At 43.7% G+C, this 22199-nt stretch overlaps 1 protein-coding gene across 1 annotated transcript in view; it reads right to left on the minus strand.

Annotated features, from left to right (window-relative positions):
• OTUD7A (OTU deubiquitinase 7A) overlaps positions 1–22199 on the minus strand; it is a 373732-nt gene that overhangs the window by 96320 nt on the left and 255213 nt on the right. Inside the window, exon 5 of the mRNA XM_032391280.1 lies at positions 2009–2191. Coding sequence (XP_032247171.1) covers positions 2009–2191 — 183 coding nt within the window. The remainder of the gene's footprint in view (positions 1–2008; positions 2192–22199) is intronic.

Here is a 22199-nt window from a genome sequence, read left to right on the forward strand (position 1 = left end):
TCCTTCTAGCCTCCTCAATGGGAGGATAAAATAATGGGTTGGTTGGTTTGCTGCCAGTCAAAAACAGCAGGGGCAGCCATATATACATACATATTTAGAAAACCCAAGATATTCTCCTAGAAAAAATGATTAATATTATAAGAGAATTTCTGTAAATTACTGCATAAAACATAAATATGGAAAAAGTAAGTCGCTTTTCTCTATGTCTAAAATCTTAGAATCTGACTAAATGGAGAGGCATATTTAGTGTTCTTGAGTGGGAAAACAATATTACAATATGCCAATTATTCTTAAAATAAAAATTCAATCCAATTCCAACCAGAATTCCAAGCTTAAGTTTTATATGGCAGAATAAAACCTCCAAAAATAGTGAAAAATTTTTGGAAAAGACTATCAGTGAAAGGAGTTGCCTTAACAGAAAGTATAGCATATGAACTACCAGAGTTAAGGTAACAGGATGGGTGACCGCACGGATTGACAGAGTCTGGAAACAGATCCAAATATATTTGGGAATTTAATATATGGCAACGTTGGCATTTTAGTTCAGTGGGTAAGGAATGTTTTATTCAATAAATGTGCTAGAGTAACTCACTCTTGATCCAGAAGAAAGCAAGACTAGATTCTTCCTTATTACTTATAAAAATTTCAAATCAATCAAAAGACCTAAGAACAAAATTTTAAAAGAATATAGGAACATATTTCAGTAACTACTCCAGGAGACCTTCTAAAGTGAAAGAGGACACCTCTCAGCCATGAATGCATAGTAATAGAAACATTTTGTGTGGCAGAATATTCTGTAAACAAAGTCATAAAGCAAATGATATACCGGGAAAGACATACACATATAAAAATATATGTTCCTAGTCTTAATCACAGAGGATGCTACACGTTGATCAGAAAACTGAAAACAAATCAATAGAAAAATGGGCAAAGTATGGGAACAGGCATGTTGCAGAAGGGGAAATCCAACTGGCTAACAAACAAATGACAAGATGAAAGTTAAAACAAGACACCCTTTTCCACCCTTCACAGCAGAAAAGCAATGTAAAGCCATTACAAAAACGTCCAGTGCTGGCAAGAGTGGAGGGAGATACCTCATTTCACACATTGCAAGCAGAAATGCGTCTGGGAAAAAAGTCCTGAAGTTATTGAATTAAACATACACAGGTCCTGGCACAGCAAATCCACTTTGGGAACACTAACCTAGAGAAATAAAAGCACTAGTATCTAAGATCACAGGCATACAGTTGTTTATTTTAGCATTGCTAGTAGTATCGAAAACAAGCAAAACAAAAAAACCCAAGAAAAACCAGAATAACCATTAATACAGGAGTGGTTTAAAAATCATTGTAGGCTGTGGAATAAAATATTGAGCCTCTACTCATGATTTACTGTTCAGTGAAACAAGTGCTCTGAGAAGCATTATGTGCATTTGACCCTGATGCATTTTGAAAGAGCCCAGGGAAAGCAAGGAGGAGACAGACGAGGATGTAATCGTTGGTTATTACATCAGTGAGATCTAGGATGGGTGGGGAAGAAAACGCTGAAGTTCTCTTTATATATCTTTGTACTGTTTCTTTCATCACGATAAACACATCTGACTTCTGTAATTAAGAAAAAGAATAGAGAAAATGGAGCCCGCGGGGCAGTGAGCTGATGATGAAGAGATCTGGAGACCCGGTGGGAAATAAGTGAAGGGACTAGAGGTGTTTGGCTTGGAGAGACCAGGGCTCCAGGAGGAGAGCTGGCCTTTAATCACGTGGGGTCCTGGGGAACTGGACTCCTCCTCCTGCTCTTTGGAGGCAGAGGGAGGAGCCGGAAACGGAAGCTGCAGTGGACGTTTCAGCTTGATGTGCGCGGAGAGCCCGATGTGTCCGCAGCCCAGGAGAGGTGATGACCTTGCTGTTCTTTGCACCCTCCACCCGCTCCCCCCCCCCCGCCCAGCTACCCCATGCAAGCCATGGCACTCTGGGGAAGCTGTTCCTGGCCTCAGCCCCTCACCAGGTACCTTGGGCGATGTCGTCCTGTCTCTGCAGGCAGGGCCGCTCCACCTTGTGGCCGGGCTGGGGCGGCTCTCGCTCTGGCTGCTTCGGGCACCTGCCCTCGTTGAACACATGCGGCAGGTTGGCTGTGTGCACTTGTCGGAGCTGCTCATAGTCACTCAGAGCGGCAGTCAGGTCCCAGTTTTTGCCTATGGCCAAGAAATGACAATATTAAGGATCTCACTGTAGGAAAAAAACTGCAAGAAGGGTTCCTCATCAGCACGTTGACGAATGAACTTTCCACCAGCAATGCTCGTTTTTTTCAGAGGGGTAAAGTGGCCTGATGTGTAAGTAGAAGTTCACACCTGCGACTGACGTCCATCTGAAATACGTGACTGTATTTACTCTCATCGCCTTTAGATTCATGCACACACGTCAAAACATTCTATTCCTAATTATCATGGCTTCCTCCACCCCTTTGAAAAATTAAGCTGTAGAGCTTACTCTCTGAGAGAAGCAAAACATAAACTAAATTTAAAAAATCAATAAAAAGAATCCCCAAATTTTCTTTAGGCTTTTGCTTCCAGTTTTACTTCTCTTTTTTAAGCTTAATACGGGAAAAGCAGAAGCTTGGGACGTATTCTCTGTGTAAAGCCTCAGTGGGAGGCAGACTTCAGATCTCTTGACCTTGAACTGGGGGAGATGCGAGCCGGGACTGGGGTCCTGGCCTGGGACAACTCTAAGCAGGGCCCCTGGGCACGGAGATGGGTGCCGGGTGTTGAAGGGGACTCTTTGCAACTCTAGGGGGAGCTGTTGTGGGGGCTGGAGCTCTGTGGGGCTCTAATTCTGAGTCTGAGTCAATGGCCTTCTGATGGATCCACGGAGGCATTGCACACTGCATTCGATTCATCAGACATCATGAGCTTTTTACAGACAAAGAATTAAAAGCCTAGCTTTCATTTTAAAGAGCAAATAAAATCTTATCCTTTCCCGGTTAACTTCGAAGTGCAGGTATTAACCGTATTGACCTAATTATATGCCGAATTATGTTGTATATACAGTATCATGAGGCTTTGAGCGTATAAAATAATATCGGGACATCCTTTTTTTCCCCCCTTCCACTTCTAGTGCAGACTCGATACTATCAATCATCATATGGCCATTGGTAATTTAATCACATGTTTTTTTTTTTCTCCATAGTCAGCTAACAAAGATGCAATAGTTGCATCTTTGCACCATCTTAGTGGGTAAGAAAAGCAAACTAATCTATCTGGGTCACACAGCAGAAAAAAAACAGCAGGAGCTGGTGTTTTTGTAAGTGATAATAAACAGGGGGTATTGGTGTAATGCAGCTGACTATTGTTAGTAGCAAAAGTGGAGAATGGTGGTCGTGGCCATGGGGCTGGGGTGCTGGCCATGACAGGGCTGGTTTTGGGAAAGGAAACTGAAGCAGAAATGTCAGAACACACTCTCGTCTTACACGGGACTAACAATCACAGTGTACACATCCTACCTACATGACCAAAACCTGGCATTTTCAAGTCTAGTTGTAGTGACTATCAAAGGAGCATTAATGTTCCAAGAAGACAAAGATAAGACCCTGCCTTCAGGGAAATTATGCCTTAGCAGGGGTGATGACCTGAGTGGGCACCCTGCTCTAAGGCATGGCTGGTAGGGGGCAAATGCCCAAGGGAGGGTCAAACCTGCATGGAGGAGGAAGGTCAAGGAGAGGAGAGGTGGAGGAGGAGCATTCCTGATGCCAGTTCCTATCACAAAATGCAGACATTCCAGCATGGATGTGTGTATTAGCAGTAACATCAGCATGACAAATTCTGGTTGTGAAGAGGGATGGGAGAGCAGGGAAGCAGCACACGTGGAGCCCCTGAGGAGCTCCAGATGCAGCCAGGGGTGTCATCCTCCCCAGGCCCCAACAGGACACAGGAACTACTCTGCCATTTCACAAATAGTGACGCGTAGTCTGATTACAGCATTTACCCGCAGTTCCTCATTTGATATATCACGGTGTTTGCATGTGGGCCCTCCAATCTGTTTTTTTCCCGCTGAGCTGCATCTCCCATGCAGGGCTGCCCTGCACACAAAATCTGGTCCTGGCAGGGCCGTGGACCCTAATCCTGCTGGCGGGGCACTGTTATGGGGAGCCAGCCCACTCCCGCCCTACTGTGCTTCTTCCGCCCAGTGGAAAGAGTCTTTCCTGCTGCTTCTGCCTGTTCCCTACCCTTCCCAGAGCCCCCCATCCACGGTTCCCACTATAAGGCATTTGGGCCCAAGTGGGAGAGCAGGCCTCGAGTTATGTGTAGCTCCAGGAGGCCAGGCTGCAGCCTCATCCTGCAGGACAAGGGTGTGTTCCCATTGCATGCATCTGTTAGAGGATCAACTCGGACCACACTGACAAGGCAGGTGTCCCACCATCGGTGAAGGACCGTACATTCTGCTTTTCTCCCCAGTGAACTTCTCACTGCTGATCTTCTGGCTTGCTCATGCCTCCTCTGCATTCTCCTATTGCTGCCTCATACTCACGCTCACTTAGCTATGCACCTGACCTGTATTCTTAACCAGTGAGCATCCTGGTTCTAATTGTGCTGCACCTCGTCACAGAGATTCAATCAATGTTAAGTGAGAATGAAAATGGAAGGAGGAAGGGCGGCGGCACTGTCCACAAAAGCCTAGCTCCCAAATGCTCCCTTCAAAGATTTTAAAGAATTCCTCAAGGAGTCAGTACTTCAGTGTCCACGCATGTGGAAAGATTGCTGATGTGGGAAGAAAACAAGACAGACGACAGACACATTCATCAATCGTTTAGAGAGTCAGAGCCCCTCAAGATATGCTTCCCACTCTGTACAGTTCCCCAGATGGCAGCTCAGGAAAACCAGGAGTGTAAATGGTGATTTATAGACACGTGGACCAGGGAGGCCTCAGTAGTTAGCTTGGCATCGGTGGGTTGTACAAGTTGTATCTAAAAACAGGACATCTAGGGGATAGGGATGGGGTGGGTCCCTGGTGGCCTGGAAGTAGGGTTTGGTGGTCAGAGATCACATGCATCAAGCTCCCCTTTCTTCTTTTCCATTCCAAGTCTCCAAGAGTCCTAACTAATGTCACCCAGAGTCGGGATGGCCTCACCACCACAATGGATGGGCCGAAGCCCAGATGGAATCGATAGGCTGAGTGATCATGGTGGCCATGGGCTGTGTGTGTCCCTGAAGCCAGGACACTCATCTCGAGGAAGGAATTGGTTCAATGGAACAGTCAGGAACACAGGCTTTGGGGCCTGGGTCCAGCCCTGGCTCCACCTTGTAGCTATTTCTGTGACAGTGAACATGGCATTTTACCATGTGAAACCTCAGATTACTTTTCTGTACAACTGGGGAGACTAAAATCCATCTAATGGGAATTCTTAGGAAGGTTAAGTGAGACTAGGAGGTAATGTCTGTAAAGTTCTTAGCACATGGCGCTTAGTGTTATGATCATTCATTACAAGTTTCTGCTATATCTAACTTCTATCACTTGTGATTGAAATCCAGTTAGTAAGTGGCAACTGAGATTCAAATCCAAGTCTGTTTGATTAAAACCCAAGCTTTTGAGGCTATAGTTCCCTCGAACCTGGTCTTGTTTAGGGCATCACCGCTTATGGTTATGGACTACCTTTCAGACCTCTTCCCTGCCTTGCCCATCCATCATGACCCTTGTCTTCTTCTCTTGCATCCCTCACTCTCGCCAATGTTTTCAGCTGCTGGGTCCTTAACTCTCTTCCCCACGCACTTACCTGTTCCATGTGAAATTCTTATTCAGGTGTCACTAAGTCCATCTCCTAAACACAGCAGGCCATCAGGCCCATGGGAAAACAGCAGAAGGCTTCACTAGGACAGGGACATTTAACAGTCCTTTTTATCCTACACTCTGAATACTCCATGTCCCCTTTTCTGGCTGCTTGCCTTTTCTTGCCCTTAAAACACCTGGGTTCCCCCCATTTTTATTCTTTCTTTTCTTCTAATTTATATCCTCTTTTTGAAGATCAAGACCATCTCTATGTGAATAATATTAAATCTAGTTATAATTTGTACCCTAAGCTTCAAGGCCAAATATCTAACTCTGGCAGAAGCTAGTTGACTATCCAATTTCTAGTCTCCTCTAATTCTTTCTGCACAGAATACTGATTTATTTGAGATTGCAATTCACACAGCTAGAAATACTCATTTTTCTCCTTTAGCCAACCTGAGATCTTCAAAATATGTTTCTGTTCTATCTCTCTGTGCTTACTTTGTTTCTTCTTCTGGCAATATTTCCTCCAGGCAGCAAAACAGTATGACTATATGAAAGAAGACCTCAACCCAGGGAATAAGGAAGCTGCCTGTTAATTTTTTTCTTTTTGGCTATGCCTCAATTTGTGCTTATCACAATACAGTAGGTTTTCGGATTACTAACAAGCACAGGTTTCGTGGTAAGTACCAAAACCTCTTGTATAGTTTACCAATGAAATATTCTGTGCTTTAAACTTCTAATTCATTTGATTTACTCTTAAGAGGAACATCAAATGAGGTCAGAGCTCAAGTTAAATTTAACATATGCATTTTGGCTCTCAGTGAGGTGTGTGCTGCTTTAATTTAGCACAAAAGTATCACATTAATGCAGGAAACTATAAAGCAGAGACACATAAGCTCAAAGGAAGATGTGAAACAGGAACTGACTAAACTCAGGGGGAAAAGCAAAAAAGAGTCAAAAATCCTTTCTGAAATGAAGTTAAATTATAAGGGAGCAAAGAAAAAACAGACCACAAACAGGACCATAAAAATGAAAAATAGGGTTGGCCCAGTTGGTTAAGTGGCCAACTCTTGATTTGGGGCCAGGTCATGATCTCAGGGTCATGGGATTGAGTCCCATGTGGGGCTTCACACACACAGTCTCCTTGAGGATTCTCTCCCTCTCCCTCTGGCCCTCCCCATACTTGTGCTCTCTTTCTCTAAAATCAATCAATCAGGACTCTGAGAAACAAACTGAGGGTTCTAGAGGGGAGGGGGTGGGGCAATGGGTTAGCCTGGTGATGGCTATTAAAGAGGGCACGTACTGAATGGAGCACTGGGTATTATATGCAAACAATGATTCATGGAACACTACATCAAAAACTAATGATGTAATGTATGGTGATTAACATAACATAAAAAAAAAACTAATGATGTATGGTGATTAACATAACATAATAAAATAAACAAAAGGAGAAAAAAATAAAATCAATCTTTACAAAAAAATGAAAAGCAAAGTGGAAAAAGTGAAACAAAAAATAAAAGCTTACAGAGAAATGGTAAATATAGAATATAGGGAAAGACATACAACATACACATAACTGGAGCCTAAAATATGAAATCTAAAATAATGGAAAAGAAAAAAGAATTTAAAAACTATTTTAACAAAGCAAACTTCTGATACAAAGATTTGATTCTATATATTGAAAGGGCACACTGCATAAAACGAAGTTGTCTTAGTTTAATCAATACCAAGATAGATCCTTATAAAATTATTGTGTCTTAAAGATAAAGAGAATTCTTTGAATATTTAAGCAAAAAATGAGGAAAATCAGGCTGGTAACATACTTGTTGGCAGCCACATTCAATGCCTGAAGTCAGTGGGGTCACATCTACAAGATACTGAAAGAGAGAAAGAAGTGTGGGCTAAAAAATCTTTATGCCCATCGAGGCTATCCTTTCATGTATAAAGGCTGCAGACAAACCATTTTAAACATGTACGAGTCCAGGAAATATTACTCAAGTGGATCTTCCTTGAGAAAACTACTAGAGGATGCGTTCCAGGTAATCAAGAGATGAATGGGGGGTTGGCAAAGAGACAGGCAGCAGTAAATTTATTTAACTGTATATCTATGAAAAAGCAAAGGTACAGATACAAGCGCAAGAGGAGAAAGTCAATAGACTGCTAAGCAAAAATGGTACAATCAACAGAGTGGTAGAAGGCAGAAAGTAGAATCAACTGACAGTTGCCTCAGATAGGCTACATGGGAGCACAAAATAATATTTAGAGTTGAAAGATCAAATACAAATACGTAAACATTTTTAATAGTACAGAGGTGAATGCCAAAAACCAGAGAAAAGATATACTACTGATTAAATAGGATGGGAAGAGACAGAAAAAGAGGAGGGAGGAGGAGGGAGATACAAGCTAATTTTATTGAGGCAGATCATAAGAACAAATATTGTCTAAAGAAAAAAAGGAAATGGGATGTTACATAAAGGTAGAACTTTAAAAAGTAAATCACTAGATAAAAAATGCAACTTTTCTAAATATCAGAAATATATTTTTAAATAAAAAGTTAGTAAAATATATTGAAAGACATTTGAAATACTTATACATAAAAATAGAAAATATGATAGAACTAAGAACCACCATATCTGTCAGAGGTCAATACCTTTAAACAGACTTGATGCAGCTCTTTAAATAAGAGGATTTTCATATTATTTCATGAAGCAAAGTCTAACTATTTGCTGTATATAAGAGACCTATTGAGAGCAAAGTGATTCAGAAAGGTTGCAACTAACAGGGAAGGACAGAGGTGTATCAGGTTTACCAGGCAAAGATAAAACAACAAAAACAAAAAGCAATATAGAGGACATGATCTTACATCAAACAAAGTAAAATTCAAGCCAAAAAGCATTATTTAAGATGAGGAAGGCCACTTTATAACCCTAAAGGGTTCAAATCATAATGGAGATGTATTAATCATGCTCTTTCTTTTCTGTAGTTTTGAGGTCTTGCTGACCCAGGAGGCACTGCCCTTCTCAGGGCTATCTGATTCTTCATGATAGCAAACTACCTCCCTGCAAGTGTGCCTTTTATGTGCAAACCAGATAATCCAAACCCCTCACCCCAACCATGTATGATCAGGCTTTCACACTCAGGGCAAATGCTCCCGTCTGCTGATCACCCAGGGCCAGGTACAACTTGGGACAGCCTCTCCAGCCTGGAGCCTACTAAAATTCAAACTAGCCAATCCTAAAACTGCTTATCCTGCTTACACTGCCTTACCTGTTCCTTCCTGCAGAACCCACACTAAAGGTTCTTGCTCATATTTCCCCCATTCCCTGTGCTTCCTGACTGACCTCGTACTCCTCTGTGTGGCCCTCGTGGCATGCCTCCTGTTCCTAGGGAACTTCCTCCTTCGTGACAGTGATTTCCAGGCCTGTGTGTCTTACCAGACCTGATTAGAACAAATCTCAGATACATATTAAAACAGAAGACATAAGAAGCATGAATATATACATACTAAATAGAAAAGTAGAAACTTTACAAAGCAGAAATTGCCATGAAACACTGAGATAAACACACTACCTTTACTATTAACAAGAGAATGCCATAAATAGCAGGATAGATTATAATGTGGGAACAAACAGCCTCCAAACTCTTGAGGCCATAACAACGAAGGCTTGCTTTTTGCTCAAGCCATGAGTTGGCTGTGGGTTGGCTGAGCTCTGTCATACCTTCTCATTTCAGGATTCAGGTGGACAGAGCAGCTGGTCTTAAAAACTGACTATCAGTATGACAGAGGGACAAAAAGCCCTGGAGTATCTCCCATTAACAATCAAATACATTGGCCCAGTAGTGACCTCTCACTACTGTTCACAACGCATGGCTCAAACTAGGCACAGGGTCCCATCCAACCACAGGAGCCAGGACGGGCACTTCTCCCATGCACACACAAGGGGGGGGGGTCAGATTATGGTACATTGTCCTTCAACAGTGCTAATGACTAACACAGGATGTAAAATTAACATACACACACAAAAGATAGCCTTGGGATGCCTGGATGGCTCAGTTGCTTAAGCGTCTGCTTTCGCCTCAGGTCATGATCCCAGAGTCCTGGGATCGAGTCCTGCATCGGGCTCCCTGCTCAGCGGGGAGTCTGCCTCTCCCTCTGCCCATCCCCTCCACTTATGCTTGCGCATGCTCTCTCTCTCGCAAAAATAAATAAAAATCTTAAAAAAAAAAACCCCAAACCAAGAAACAAATACACCGAGAAACCATTTTACACATATCAAAGTGGTGAATGCAAAAGTTGGCAACCCCACCTGGTTACCAAGTTTGTTGGTAAACAGGCTCACTCATCCACCTGCTGCTAAAAGTACAGAATGATATAACCCCCACACAAGACAATTTCCCAGCATTCATCAAAATTACAATGCATTTATCCTGTGACCCAGGATATTCTATCGAAGCAGGTCTTTTCAAGAGTACTGACGAGCCTGATGTAGAAAAATCCAAGGTCATTTCTCTGTCCCCCATCAGAAAAGCTCTCTCTTCTTGACTTACTCTTTCTGTGGGGAGGAAAAGGGAGGGATCTAATGTACAGCATGGTGACTGTCATTCTCTTACTTCTAAGACATTGCACTCCCCTAGTCATCCTCTTATTTCAGTGGCTGCTCTACTCCTTTCCCTTTAACAGCACTTCTTCCTCCTTCATGAAATCCCTAGATGTTGTCATTCTTCAGTGCTCAGATCTGGGTCAAACTCTGTTGGGAGGTATTTGAAAGACATTTTTACTTCTGACTTAAAGGACTGTAGACTTAAGAGGAGAGCTGACCTGTGCTGTTATTCCCTGATCTTACTGACTAGAATTGCAGACATGATACCTGGAGCTGTGGCAATCATCTTGCAAACATGAGGTAACAAGCATGAAAAGGCCAATTGCTAAGAATCCTGAGTGAGGGGGAAGAAACCCTGAATAAGAATCTGGACAGATTACTGCCAGCAACTCCCCAACTAATACAGAAAAAAGAGAGAGGACAGAGGCCTACACTGAGACCTAAGTGTTAGGCATGAATCTGACAGGACACTCAGGACGGGATATAACTTGGGACTTGGAGGATGATCAAAGGTGCTCTCATTTAGGCTGAGACCTGAAAGAAGTGTGAAAGCTATTCTGGCAAAGACTCAGGAACAGGAGGAGCAGGGGGAGTGGGCTGGGAAGAGGACAGCACATGAATAAAGCTGGAAGTGAAATGACCTGGTACATTAAGGCACTGAAGGTAGTTAAGATGAATACGGGCCCAAGAGGAGCCAGGAGAGGCTGCTTGGGAAGGATGCAGGAAGGAAGATGGAGGTGTTGGGACAGAGCGCTCCTTGAGGCGTCTTGTGAAGTATGCTCTGGGGTTTGGACTTTATCCCAAGGGCAAACATGAGTCACTGAAGCATTGCCAAAGGAGTAGGGCTTGATCAAATTTTTATAGAAAAATAAAGTATTTGCATTAAAAAATTACTCTGGCTAAATAGCAGAAACTGCATTAGAATTGGGGAAGCCGGAGGCAGAAAGAACATTAGGAGGGACCTGTAGCAATACAGATGAGAAATGAGATGGCCTGGCCCAGTGACAGTGAAGATGGAGAAGAGGGGGGTTCTCCTCCTTGCTGGACTGGAGGGAGAGGGAGAGGCGAAGGCAGGTGTCTAGAATCTCACGGACTGCTCAGGAAATGGCTGGCTGAGTTATGGTAATCCACATCTGGAAGATTACTCAGCCATTAAAAGAATGAATTTGCATATACAACTGATTTGAGGGGATTTCAGTGAAGTAGTTTTGAGTGAGAAAAACAGTATGATGACAGTGTGTGCACCATAATCACCTTTAGTGACACAAAGCAAACACAGCTCTGCCTGGTCCACATCCAGCATCATCATGCCTTAGCATCCAAGGCCAATTTTGCACACCCCTGCTGCCTTTGCACACCCTTGCTCATCCCAGGAGAGAAGTGTGAGTGAATGCTCCTGGAATTCCCTTCTCAGTAGAGTTCTGGCAACAGCCTCCAATGATAAGCATTCATGCAAGATTGATTGGAAGGCTGAGCACAGGCTGGTTTTCTACGGAAGGTTGCAAGCAGATGCCTGAGCAGAAAGCAGATGGAGATTGGCTGTGGCTTTGGGGCAAACTCCTGAGAAGCATCTGCTTGGCAATCCAGCTGCTGGGGTGGGTTGGGGGGGTGTCTTGTGATTCCTGAGGCTGCAAGGACTTCCAGTGAGCACCAGTGAACCTCCCACTGTGAGCACAGCTTCTCTGATTTCATGTGCTTTCTTTGGTTTATAAACATCTAGTTCTCTTTCCTACTTAGAATACCTAGAATGACTTCTGTCTTCTTTACCAAATGCTGATGGATACAGAATTTGGTACTGGAAATGGTTCTAGGAAAGCAGAAACACAAAGATGAGACTAGTTCTCTGATGCTGTAGAAAAGCCAACAGCTGTTATCAATGGACACTGTGATGCAAAGATGGGGTATAAGGACTGTGGTGGGTGAACCTCCCTGACTGCACTGGGGAGCATGTAGGAAAAACAGTCAGCAGTAGGACAATGAGCAGGAAAGACTGGATTTTGAAAACCAGAGAACACTTCGTGGGTTCTGATTAACCTGGGGTCCTTGACTCTTCAGTTTCCAGAGCCTCCTGATCAGCAGAAGCAGCCCCTCCTCCCTTGACCAAGACTAGTATCCCTCCACCCATTGTCTGAAGACCTGGCAATGACATCTTCTGAGCAGGTGTGTTTCAGGGAGACGTCCAATTCACCTTAAAACCCAGGTCTCTTAAAAGTTTTCAGATTCATGACTAGGAAGATGGCCTGGGAGAAAGTCCCATACACATCAAAAGAATTCTAAGGTTTTTGCCAGGAGAAATCTAGAGTGCATAGGATTAGATTTTACAAATGTTAAACTGAGAATTGACCAAATGTGCCAATGGCAGAAGCAAAAGACTCTGGACTCCGGGAAACAAATTGAGGGTTGCAGAAGCGAGGGGGGTGGGGGGATGGGGTAACTGAGTGATGGGCATCAAGGAGGGCACATGATCTGATGAGCACTGGCTGTTATATGCAAATAATGAATCACTGAATATTACATCAAAAACTAATGATGTACCACATGTTGGCTAATTTAATTTAATAAACAAAAGGTGCAGAGTCTGGAAATGAAGGTTTGGGTACTGGGTGATGGCAAGGGGAGCAGGGCAGGTGCCACGGAAGAAGGTGTTACAAACTCCCCAACTGGAGTATGCAAGGGGCAGGATTCAAGATATGGTTTGCATATTTTCTCCCTTGCTTTGTTACTTATCTTTAGGTATATATGAATCAACTCATGCCCTTCTTCCTTCCTTGTCACATAACATAAAGTAGGCTAGGTGTGATTAAGCTCCTAATTTAGTCTTCAAGTTATAGTTTACCAAAGATGGGTCATGGTCTCAACCAGGTGAGGAATGAACACAACTCAAGATGGGTTTGGGACGTATGGGACTTTGTATCTCCTGTAGGTGGTGAGAAGTGAGCACATCTTCAGTTGTATGGGGGAACTGGCAGGATGTGATGTTATTGTGGTTGCTTGTTAATATGGATCAAAGATATGTATGGATGAGGATATGAGCAAAGGGATGGAGAGTGCTAGAAAGTCCACCGCCAACTCAGTCACTGCCTTCCCTACACTCCCTTTTTCATTTTCCTCTGCAAAGTAGGGCAGAAGCCTGCAGTGACATTCCCAGAACTGCTTTCCTGATAGGCTCCAGGTTCTAAAGGAGAAGCACTCATGCAAGGTTTGCAAGGCTGCAAGAAGGAGAAGCCATCATGCTCCAAGGCCAGCTGTGGGCAGCTCCAGTGAACCCCATACTCAGTAGCTTGTGAGTCACAGCTGCTTCTAGGAGAGTGCCTACAAAGGAGCTGCTCTGTGCTTGGTGTAGTAGGTAGCAACAGCAGCAGCGTGGCCCCTCTGACATTCCTGAAGTTGACAGTGACTCCCAACTCACCTGCTTCTCTCTGTGGCATCCCTGACTTTTGTTTCATCAACCCTTCCAATGGTGGTGCAAGCCTCTAAGTGCCAGTATTAAAATTAAAATGCATCTCACTTGCAAACCTAAAGTGTCTTAGGTGTTCCTAATAGAGCTTGGCTCTGTTCATACATGTATATACATATGTCTGTCTCTCTCTGTTTAATATATATTACATATGTATCTGCAGATGATTATTTGAGCTTGGAGAAAAATATGGAAGGTTGTTAATATGGGTTTCTAGTAGTTGGTGATGATATGCATAGAATGGAGAAGGAGGGGGTAGGGCAAACAAGCAAAAAGGATTTTCTAGAAACAAATGATATGTATGTTATGATCCCATTATGCAAAATTATGTATCTGTGTGTATGTGGATGAACATATTAAAATTGAGAAAGGTAGGTGGGTCTAGAGTAGACATTCTGCAGGAATTCTGAAGGACGAGGCTATACTGGTCCACCCTATACCCTCTCTGGGGAGGAAGTTTTGCAGCCAGTTACTATTATGTGATTGTCATCTAACCCTTAATATTACTCATACCTATTTGTCCAGTTTCTTTCCTCCAAGATAGAAGGACCACGGAAGTGCAGGGGTATGGAGAGAGACCAGAGAGACTATGCAGAGGGTGGACGCTGTTCGGCAGGAGCCATCAGCCTCAGCTCTGACAGTTAATTTTTTTAAAATGAACTAAACTTTTTTAAAAATTGAAGTATAATCAACATACAGTGTTATATTAGTTTCAGGTGTACAATATAATGATTCAACGATTCTAAGCATTTCTCAGTGCTCATCTCATTAAATGTACTCTTAATTCCCTTTATCTATTTCAGTACCCCCTCCTTCCCTCTGGCAACCACCAGTTTGTTCTCTGTATTTAAGAGTCTTTTTCTGTTTGCCTTTTTTTCTTTGTTCGTTCATTCGTTTTGTTTCTTAAATGCCACATAGGAGTGAAATCATATAGTATTTATCTTTCTCTGACTTACTTCACTTAGTATTATACCCTCTAGTTCCATTCATGTTGTTACAAATGGCAGGATCTCATCCTTTTTATGGCATACACACACACACACAAACACACACACACACATACACGCCACATCTTCTTTATCCATTCATCTATGGATACGAGTACTTGTGTTACTCCCATATCTTAGCTATTGTAAATAATGTTTCAATAAACATAGGGATGCATGTATCTTTTCAAATTGGTGTTTTTATACTCAACAGTGAAAAACTGGGAGCTTTCCCTGTAAGATCAGGAACAAGAAAAGGATGTCCACGCTCACTACTTTTATTCAACATAATACTAGAAGTTCTAGCTATAGCAATCAGACAAGAAAAAAATAGGCATCCAAATTGGTAGAGAAGAAGTAAAACTGTTGCTATTTGCAGATGACATGATACTATACATAGAAAACTCTAAAGATTCCACCAAAAACTACAAGAACTGATAAAGGAATTCAGTAAAGTCACAGGATACAAAATTAACATAGAGAGATCCGTTGTATTTCTATGTACTGATAATAAAGTAGCAACAAGAGAAATTAAGAAAATAATCCCATTTACAATTGCACCAAAAATAATAAAGTACCTAGGAATGAACTTAACCAAGAAGGTGAGAGACCTGTACTCTGAAAACTATAAAACACTGATGAAAGTAACTGAAGATGATATAAACAAATGGAAAGATATTCCATGCTCATGGAATGGGAGAACAAATATTGTTGAAATGTTCATGCTCCCCAATCTACAGATTTAATGTGGTCCCTATCAAAATACCAACATTTTTCACAGAACTAGGACAAATAATACTAAAATTTGTATAGAATCACAAAAGACCCTGAATAGCCAAAGCAGTCTTGAAAAAGAAGACCAAAACTGGAGGTATCACAATCCCAGATTTCAAGATATACTACAAATCAAAACAGTGTGGTACTGGCACAAAAACAGACACACAGATCAAGGGAATAAAATGAGTTTAACTTGGATGGAAGTCTAAATTCTATACATACAGTGTAAATAGCTCAAATATTTATAAATTTAAAACATGGCTATGGTGTATTAAATGTCAAGTCCTGATATGACTGAGAACGGGGTTTTCTACACACACGCCTCCCAGGGCTGTCCGTAAAGCAGGCATTCAGTCCTGATGTCCTGCGATTTAACCCATGTGATCAGAGGTGGGTGCGTGAGGGTGCAAAGAATAGCAAGTGTCAGGCATGAGGTTCTGGAGCTTACAAACAGAGCATAACTTTTAAGTATTTCCAAATGCTTGGGCTCTCTACACTCAGGATGCAATTCATCTAAACAGTGATTATCACAAGATGTGATAAACCATTTTCACAGTAGCTGAAGGACTATCTAAACTGGACAGTCAAAAGCTACAGGACAGGGATGGCTCCCATGCTGCACCCTTAGGAAAGCCATGGATCCAACGTGTGGGCTCCCAGTTCAGCAGGTACCCATGGGCGCTGATGATATAAATATGAATGAGGACCGATGTGTGTTTCTTAAGAGCTGACAGAGCAAGAGGTAAAGACAGGCATGCAAACACCTGCTGTGGACCAAGGTAAGAGAAGTCTGTATGGAGAGCTAGGGGTCTGCAGAGGGGACCATGTGCCCCATTATTTGTGAATGAGGCATGGAGGTTCCCAGAAGAGGAACAGGAAGGTCAGTTCAGGGGAAGAGCATATGCAAAGGCTCAGAGGCTTGCAAAACCAGTTTCTGCCCCACAAATTGCACAGATGTGGTGGGGTTCCAGGGAGGTGGGAGCTGATCAAAAAAAAAAAAAAAAAAGAAAAGAAAAGAAAAGAAATGGCCATGAAGTGGCACACAGGAGCTTTATGGGGTGATGCTTGCATGTGGAAAGTTTCTCACAGGAGGAGGCTGTGTACCAGAGACCGCGTGGGTGTTTCTACTCAGAAGGGGAGGAGGGCAGGGGAACTCCCAGGAGAGAGGGGGGCAGAGGGGAGGCTTCTGTGTCCAGGTGATGTCACTCAGCAGCACCGTGGGGAGTCTGGGGCAGAGAAGTCCAAGGGCAGCAGCAGCCTGGGCTCTCATAGCCACAGGCTCTATCTTATCAATGGCCAGCAGATGCTGGGGGAAGATTCACGGTGAATGCAAAGCAGGAAGGCTCTCAATGTATAAAAAAAATCTGCTTAAGTGGGCTATGTTTAAAACAAATGGATGTGTGAAAGTTTTGAGTTTGGGCTGGCAGGTTTGGGGCGAAGGCGACTCAGCCTGCAGGGAAGAAACAACCAGCTTTGGAGCCAATACAGAGATCTTTGGCTCATTCATAAAACAAGAGGTCAGCAGGGCTGCCCCACAGAGTTTGACCCTAGAGGACCAAAGTGATACTCTCTCGGGCGGAGTTCTAAAAATACATGTTTTGATTTCAAAGTCTGAGATGGATTTTGTAAAAATATCACTTGTTTTAGAGGACAAATAGATGAATTCCGTGGCTGGCTGTGCCCAGTCACCCACCCTGCCTTGGTCCCTGGTGTCTAAGTAACACCATCCCTACCACTGCTTCCGTGGGGGTGGAGACCTGTCCCCATAAAACCTCGTGGTGCAGAAAGTAGAGCTACCTTGTGGCTCGGTCTTCTCTGTAGCCAAGCCCCCCAAGCTACTCACTCAGGCAGCAGCTGAAGCAACTTCATCAACTCAAGTCAGGTCTTCCAGCCTTTAATCTTAAAATCACATTTTACAAAGAATCTGAACACTGATGTTCATAAAGTCAAAGATAGTTAAGTCAACTGCTAAAATAAAAGATTCAGTTCTGATAATTAAGGGGTGCTCTGCTGAGATTGACGGCCACCTTCTAATTTGGGGACTGTCCACCCTGAGTGTGCATCCTCACTCTGCATTCTGTGCCTTTGATCTGCACAGTATTTAAGAAAGAAATGCACTTCATTCAGTTAATCTGTTTCAGTTAAAAATTCCTGAGGCAGCTTTTTAAAACTGAAATCAGACTGAATCCTGAAGATCTGAGAAATAAATCACGGTCTGTCTCGTGGAGGTTGGCCAACCTGGGGAGAGTCTGGTAGACACCAAGAAGAGTCTTGATTATTTGTGGTTTCTAAAGAAATCCTTCTAGCTCTTTCCATCCAATTCTACCAGGAAGCCTGCTAGCTTTCCTCCCACAGCGTGTATATACATGCTAACAATGGAGACTACCTCAGCTATGGGGTCCAGGCTTCACAAAGCAGCCAGGTTCTTCCCTGGGGAGCTGGGGGGCTCTGGAGGAAGACCGGCCCCGCTGAGCCCCGGCATAGTCAGACACCCACCATGGGCCGTTCATCAGTCCACACAACTGAGACAGAAAGGCTGTGTGGCCTCCCAGGATATTTTCTGCTTGTTCAGATTCAGTGAAATCCTGCCAGGACGCTATGTCTACAAAACGGTCCAATCATAACGATGTAAAGATCGGGATTCTGGGCAGCAGGGCCTGCCCCCTGGTGGAGAAGGCAAGGTGCCCAGGAGAAGCAGGACAGAGCTGGAGGCAGGTGCAGAGCCCGCTGTGCTGTGTAAGGCCTGTGTGTGCACCCAGCAGGCATTCAGGGGGTGCTTACTATGTGCTGCTTTAGTACGCTGGCACCAAATAGCTCCCTGATAAGGTGAGAGACTCAAACAGGTAAGAGTCCTGTGCTGTTCGGAGGATAGCATTCTCAGTCATTAGAACAGCAAGGTCAAACCCTGCGGGGGCGGGGGAGGGGGCTGCGTGGCTGCAGGTCCACGTGAGCAAGGTGGCCTGTGCACAGATTGTGCAAGGTGGGGTGTGGCAAAGATGCAGGATTTGATTTTGGGAGAGACTAGACCCTTGGTAGACTCACAAGCTGCAGAAAGAATGTTCTGACATTCTTTTTTTTAATTTAAAAAAATTTTGTGGTATCACACGCAGCGGAGTGAATGCCCAGATCCGTGCTCAGTTTGAGGACTCTGGTCGAGTGCACGCACGTGTGTAACCACCGCTGCCGTCCGGAGCTGGACCGCGTCTGTCACGCCCAGGAGGGTGTTGTGTCCCCTTCCAGCCAATGCCTCTGTGGTGGTTTCCTGCTGCTGGGTAATGAACGGTCACACAGATAGTGGCCCGGAGTCCTGTGGGCTCGGCGGGCTTCGCTGCTCTGAGTCGCACAGGGCTGCGTTTCTTTCTGGAGGCTCCAGAAGAGCACCCACTTCCAGGCTCATTCCCGTTGTGGCAGGATTCAGGTCCATGCGGCGATAGCATGGACTCTTCAGCTCCTTGGGGGCTGTCAGCTGAGCGTCATCAGCACCCCCAGAGACCACCTTGTTCCTTGGCCCATGGCCCCTTCCTCCATCTTCAAGGCAGCAATGGCGGTCAAGTCCTCTTCCCACTTCGAATCTCTCTGAACTTTCCTTCCACGTCTCTCGGAGTCTTCTGCCTTCCTCTGTTGCTCTCAAGGGCAGAAGATTATCCCCCAGATAGTCCAGAAAAATCTCTCTATTGTAAAGTCAGCTGATTAGCAACGTGCATTTCACCCGCGAAGCCCCTCTGCAGCAGGACCTAGATCAGTATCTGATTGCATATCAGCGAACGGGAATCCCGGGGGGGCATCTTTGGAGTCCTGCCTTCCGCACAGCCCCCGTTTTTGAGCTCCTTCTAAATGGAGTCACGCAATATTTACTTTGCTGTGTCCGGCCTGTTTGCTCCGATTAAGATCTCTGAGAGTCACCCATGTTGTAGCATGCACGAAGAGTTCATTTCTTTTTATTGCTGAGTAGTACTCCATCGTATGGATACACCGCACCTAGTTTATCCATCTACTTGTTGAAAGGTTTGTGGGTGGTTTTGAGATTTAGGTGATTATGAATAAAGCTGCTATGAACCTTCATGTACAAGCTGTTTTGTGGACACATGTTTCTTCAGTAAACACCCAAGAGGAGAATTGCCGGATCAAGGGGAGAGTGTATTCTTAACTTTATAAGAAACCGCCAAACTGTTTTTTAAAGTGGTTTTATTATTTTGCTCTCTTACCAGCATTTACTCCACATCCTTCTACCACTTGGTATTGTCAGTCTTCTTAATTTTAACCATTTTGGTAAGCGTGTAGTCATATTGCATTGTGGTTTTAATTTCTATTTCCCCGATGACTGATTTGAAAATCTCTTCCTGTGCCTACTGGTCATTCACCTATCTTCTTTTTAAAAAGTTTTCCACTCACTTTTATATTGGGTTATTTATATTTTTATAATTAGTTTGCAGTTGTTACTTACATATTATTTATATATTTGTAAATTATATTATATATTTATAAATTACATTATTTTATATATTTATAAATTATGATTAATTTGTGGTTGTTATTTATACAAGTACTTTATCAGATATGTGTTTTACATCCCAGTTTGTGGCTATTATCTTGAGATTGTCTTTGGAATGAACATTTTTTATTTTTAATGAAATTCAATTTATCACTTATTTTCCCTTTCATAGTTAGTCCTTTTTTTGACCTCTCTAGAACATGTTTGCCAACTCCAGGGTCAAGATTTTTTTCTTCCATGCTTTCTTCTAGAAGCTTTATAGCTTTTTTACATTGAGATCTATAACCTATCTTCAAGTAACCTGTATGTATGGTGTGAGACAGAGGGTCAACCTTTTCCTGTTCCACCTGCCCTCCCTCCCTCCTTCCCTCCCTCTCTATATTATTTTATAGTTATTCCAGCACCTTTGGTTGAAAAGACTTTTTCCTTTCCCTTAATGAGTTTTTTTTTTTTTTTTTAAACAACCTCAATTAATGGCCAGCACGGGGCTCCACCTGGACTCTTTCCTGTTCCACCATGCACTGCTTGTCTCTCCTGACCTGAGCACCACACCGTCCCGATTACTGCAGCTGGAAGTCAGGCACTGTGGTCCTCCAGCTCTGCTCTCCCACTGTAGGGCTGTCCTACCTCAGGTCCTCAGAGAGTCAATCAATCCCAATCAAATTCCAGCACTTTTTTTTTTTTTTTTGAGAAACTGATAAGCCTATATTTTAAAATTTCTATGGAGATGATTTATATTTTACATTTCACTTTTTAAATTTTTTATTTAAATTAAATTTAGTTAACATATAGTTTATTATTAGTTTCAGGGGTAGAATTCAGTGATTCATTGGTTGCATAACTCTCTCTCTCCCTCTCTCTGAGAAATAAATAAAATCTTAAAAAAAATAAATAACACCAAGTACTCATCACATCAAGTGCCCTCCTTACTGTCCATTCCCCAATTACCCCATCCCCCCACTCCCTCCCCTCCAGCAACCCTCAGTTTGTTTCCTAGAGTTAAGAGTCTCTTATGGTTTGCTTCCCTCTCTGTTTTCGTCTTATTTTATTTTTCCTTCCCTTTGCCTGTGTTCATCTTAAATTCCAGTTGGCAGTCTGAAGAAGGGAGCAGAGGGAAGACAGCAGCAGACTGCGGTGCTTGGACTGCGGGTCCTAAAGGTGAGGCTAGGGCTTCCTGCAGGGGAGCCAAGCAGCAATTCCTGAGGCTTGGCTGTGCAGGGTCAGTGAGAGCAGCAAGACTCTCAGGCTTTCAGAAAAGCAGGATGTTTCCTGCTGCCCATGGCCTGGGCTCAGATGGGCTGGTGGCCCTGGAAGTTCACCTGGGACACAGCAGTTATGGGGGCCTGGGGAGCCTCATGGTTCTGCAGCCGTGACACTGTCCTCAGCGGAGGCTCAGGCTCTGGCCCTGGTGAAGGAGCTCCACGGATCTGAGCTGTGGGTGCTCCTGAACATTTCAGGTAAGACCTATATTCAGAAAAGTGTCTGCAAACAACCGCCAGAGCAGTATGAAAGGGAGAGCTTCACCCAAGGTTCATGACGTCAGGCGCCGGCTCAGGCAGGTGCCAGCAACGTGGCTCCGAGGAAACTCATGGCTCCCACTCAGGAATCTACAAGAGGAACCCCAGGGCTAGGTCAAGCCGGGCAACCATGCTGAGGGCCTTGACAAAGCCACATCCCTCACCTCTGTGCTTTGGGCTTTGGATAGGCTGGTGGGCTGGAAAGTAGGTCCTGCCTGACATTATCAGGCTCGCATGAGCTATCACAGCAGCCAGAAGCTTCTGTGAGCAGAGGCATGAAGAATAGGGGAGCCTAGGAGGATTGCAGGGGTGAGGAGGGTGGAGGAAAGGGCTCTGCCTCTGGGTGCAGTGTGCCGAGGATGTATGGTCAGATCAGGAGGAAGCCGAATCTTTTATATTTGTCTGCTTCTTTGCTTTCGCTTTGATTTTAGTTTTTTTTTTTTTTTTTGTGGGAAGGATTTGCATATTGGGTGAGAGGTAGAACTCACTTTCACTCATTCACTTTCTCATTCATTCATTCATTCATTCACTCTTTGAATATCTACTCTGTGTCAGGTGTTGGGCCATTTCACACATGACATCTTCTTGAATTCCTAATGGCAATCTT

The sequence above is a fragment of the Phoca vitulina genome, unplaced genomic scaffold (genome assembly GCF_004348235.1).
Source record: "Phoca vitulina isolate PV1807 unplaced genomic scaffold, GSC_HSeal_1.0 scaffold61, whole genome shotgun sequence".
Classification (NCBI taxonomy): Eukaryota; Metazoa; Chordata; class Mammalia; order Carnivora; family Phocidae; genus Phoca; species Phoca vitulina.